The sequence below is a fragment of the Nanorana parkeri genome, unplaced genomic scaffold, assembly GCF_000935625.1.
Source record: "Nanorana parkeri isolate BGI_ZX_2015 unplaced genomic scaffold, ASM93562v1 scaffold731, whole genome shotgun sequence".
Taxonomy (NCBI): Eukaryota; Metazoa; Chordata; class Amphibia; order Anura; family Dicroglossidae; genus Nanorana; species Nanorana parkeri.
In genome coordinates, this window is record NW_017306999.1 from 393,255 (window position 1) to 397,286 (window position 4,032).

The 4,032-nt window shown below is 43.8% G+C and overlaps 1 protein-coding gene across 1 annotated transcript; it reads left to right on the forward strand.

Moving 5' to 3' along the window:
- The first annotated feature begins 2,643 nt into the window (after window positions 1-2,643).
- LOC108793215 (olfactory receptor 8D1-like) lies at window positions 2,644-3,579 on the forward strand. The gene has a single exon (XM_018564168.1). It carries the CDS (start codon window positions 2,644-2,646, stop codon window positions 3,577-3,579), a length of 936 nt encoding a protein of 311 aa, XP_018419670.1.
- Window positions 3,580-4,032: the final 453 nt, after the last annotated feature.

Sequence of the window (4,032 nt, forward strand, 5' to 3'; positions counted from 1 at the left end):
GGGAGCTCCACACCGCTAACCAGCTGCTCCATAGAGATTTAATACCTCCATCTACAGAGACCTTCCAGCTCTCCTCCAACATTATAAAACAGAATCTCCTCATCTGAGAGTGCACAATGGATTTCTTCATGCAGGTGGGTGACATCACATTCCTCATAGTGGGTGACATCGGGTCACAGACATATTCCCATCATTGAATGCATTTCCTCCTTTGTTTCTCTTATTCTTTGTGTAGGATTATTCTGACATTTTTTTAAATAACCCATTTTTTTCCCCAGTCCATGCAAATATTACTCTAAGGGCTCATGCACACTGTTGCAAGAGGGTCATACAGCATACATTCAGGCATATTTCTCCTCCCAGAAGTCACAGCTGCTGGCAGTACATGCATATGTAATATGTAATATGTCTTTCCCATCCCTTTTAGATTGTAAGCCCTCAGGGGCAGGGCCCTCCTTACCATCTTGTCTTGAATTGTATTGTGATTGTAATGTCTTCCTTATATTGTAAAGCGCTGCACAAACTGTTGGCGCTATATAAATCCTGTATAATAATAATATTTACACACGTGTAGTGTCAATGGATTTGTACAGTCTGGCTGGTTGCGGCTTTACCCTGCACCTATGGTTCCCAAGTGGAGAAATACGCCCGGATGTGCGCTGTACGGCCCTCTTGCGGTGGCGTGCGTGAGCCCTCCTCAGGAAGGTCCTCAGGCTCAGACTAGCTGTTAGGAAATCTAAAGGAGACCGTGTTTTTAATTTGTATTACCATAGAGCTTTTCTTTTTGGGGCTCGAGGTTGAGCCAGTTAACCTACCACCATGTCTTTGGAGTGTGGGAGGACACCAGAGTACCTGGCAGAGACCCAAGCAAGCATAGAAAGAACCTGTGAACTCCATGCAGATAATGTCCAGGTCAGGAGTCGAAAACAAGGACCCCAGTGCTACAAGGCATAAATACTAGTACGATCAGATTGCAACATGTGTAGCTAGCTTAATAATAAACTCTTTATATGTGTGTCTATATATATATACACACACAATATATTGCCAAAAGTATTGGGACGCCGGCCTTTACACGCACATGAACTTTAATGGCATCCCAGTCTTAGCCCGTAGGGTTCAGTATTGAGTTGGCTCCGCCCTTTGCCGCTATAGTAGCTTCAACTCTTCTGGGAAGGCGTCCACAAGGTTTAGGAGTGTGTCTATGGCAATGTTGGACCATTTGTGAGGTTAGGTACTGATGTTGGAGGAGAAGGCCGGGCTCGCAGTCTCCGCTCTAATTCATCCCAAAGGTGTTCTATCGGGTTGGGGTCAGGACTCTGTGCAGGTCAGTCAAGTTCCTCCACCCCTCCCCCATCCATGTCTTCATGGACCTTGCTTGGTGCACTGGTGCGCACTCATGTTGGAACAGGAAGGGGCCGTCCCCAAACTGTTCCCACAAAGTTGGGAGCATGAACTGAATTGTTTATTTTTTTATACAATACATTTCAATGCATTTTGGGAGCTTCCAAATGTCCCTTCATCAGGGCTTTGGTGATTGGTAAAGGAAATTAAGCAAAAGGACTCTTAATGGTTAGACTCATGAGAATGGGAGGAGTTTCTTGCTATCCTTTATGATAGACCCAACTTGATCTGAGTCCAGAGGTAGCTCGTTAGCTTATGGTTAGGATGCTCAACAATGCTCAGTCTTCAATGGGAGATATTGGAAGCAACTCAGAAATTAGACAGAAAATGAGACCACCAGACCAAAATCAGATTTCAGAGTCCATACAAAATGTGATGATTATGTTGATCGAACAGCCAACTTTTTTCAAGGGCAGACACAATGCCCTTCCTAAGGGCTTAAAACCTGAGGGCCTAAAAAAGGTTATTACCCAAATTCATAGCTAACTGCTGCCTGCATTCTATCAATTTAGGAAACAACCCATATCATCTAATATGATCCAATATTTTAGTTATTGCCTTGAGTCCCATTTTTTATTTCCATTGTTTTAAGCCCTGAGGAAGCATTGGCTGTTGCTTCAACATGATAATTAAACTTTCTATGAAAAGCAAAAGGGCTCTTAATGGTTAGTATCATGAGAATGGGAGGAGTTTCTTGCTTTCCTTTATGATAGACCCAACTTGATCTGAGTCCAGAGGTAGCTCATTAGCTTATGGTTAGGAAGCTCAATGATGCCCGGCCTCCAATAGGAGACACCAGAAGGAACTCAGAGAAATGGAGAGCGCCAGACCAAAATCAGATTTCAGAATCCATAAAAAGTTTAATGATTGTGTTGATTAAACAGCCAACATTTTTTGGGGGGTAGAAACAACCCTTTTCCTTCATTTCCTTTACCAATCACAAAGCCCTGATCAAAGGGCATTTGCAAGCCCTCTGAAATCTGATTTTGGTCTGGCGCTCTGCTTTTCTGTCCGATCTCTTACTGGTTAGAAGCAGCTTTTTGTAGCCAATGTAACTTAGGGATTGGAAACAGAACATTATATGAGGATGCGGTAGCTTGTCTTAGCTGTCTCTCCACATTGATAGGGGGTCTAACCCTTCGCTATTCTTTCCAAAACAATAAAAGGTTTTGGCTAGTAGACCTTTCCTCAGAGAAGCTGTTGGTTTTTTGTTTCCAGATGTCAGATGCTTCTCAAGAAATGGGTGTGCAGAACCAGACCCCAATTAAATATTTTGTCATCAAAGGGATTACGGATGTTCCCGCACTCCAGGTCTTGGTTTTCCTTTTTGTCCTTTTGATTTATCTGATTACAGTTACTGGTAACATGTCTATCCTTCTCCTGATCTGCCTGGATACTCACCTTCATACCCCAATGTATTTCTTCTTGGGCAACTTGTCCTTCCTTGATGTATTTTGCTTGACAATCACCCTTCATAAAATCCTTCTGTCTTACATGTCTGGAGACAAAACTGTTTCTTTTGCTAACTGCATGTCACAAATGTACATCTTTTCTTCCTTGACGTGCAGCGAGCTTCTCATACTGACAGCCATGAGTTATGACCGTTACGTTGCCGTCTGCAACCCCTTGCTCTACCACCTCATCATGAATAACAGTGTTTGTGTTCTCTTGGCCAGTGTTTGTTGGGTGCTGGGTTTTGTAGAAGTCATACCTCACATGTGGGCCATATCTCGATTCACATGCTACAAGTCCAGTGAGATCAATCATTACTTCTGTGACATCTTGCCCATCATGAAACTATCCTGCAGCGACACCACCCTGCTGAAGCTCATAATATTCATTGAGGGGCTGTTGCTAGTGAGCTTTACTCCTTTCCTCCTTACCTTCATCTCCTACATCTTCATCATAGCTGCTATACTAAGGATTCGTTCAAGCACAGGAAGACGCAAAGCCTTCTACACGTGTTCCTCACACCTCACCGTTGTTATTATTCTGTACGTTAGTCTTGTTTGCCAGTATTTAAGGCCAAGTTCAACTGACACCTTGGACTCCAACAAACTGTTCTCTTTGTTTAATACGGCTGCTGTCCCCGTCCTCAATCCATTTATTTACAGCTTGAAAAATAAGGATGTGAAGGCAGCAGCAAGAAGGCAATTGAAGTGGTTAATGCTGTAAGTGTTATAAGTTCATGTTGGGGTTGTAGGAACTGGAGTAGTAGCAGTTGCAGCTGTGACCAAGACTCTACCCCAAGAGTGTCCAGTTGCTATCCTTCCATTACTGTCCAGCTGTCAAGTCACTATAATGCAGAGTGCACCAAGTACATGTGCCCCTTCGTCATCAATGAAACCGCAAAGCTACTCATCCATTCACTTGTTATCTCTCGTCTTGAATATTGCAACTCCCTCCTCATTGGCCTACCTCTGGATATCCCCCCTTCAGTCTATTATGAATGCTGCTGCTAGACTCATCTACCTAACCAACCGCTCAGTGTCTGCAACCCCCCTCTGCCAATCCCTGCACTGGTTTCCATCCCCCACCCCCCTCTGCCAATCCCTCCACTGGCTTCCAATCGCCCAAAGGATAAAACTCAAAATTTTAACAACCACTTACAAAGCCATCCACAACTCT

Coding starts and splice junctions, on each gene's coding strand:
- LOC108793215 (XM_018564168.1), top strand. CDS start 2,644: ATGGGTGTGCAGAACCAGACCCCAATTAAATATTTTGTCATCAAAGGG.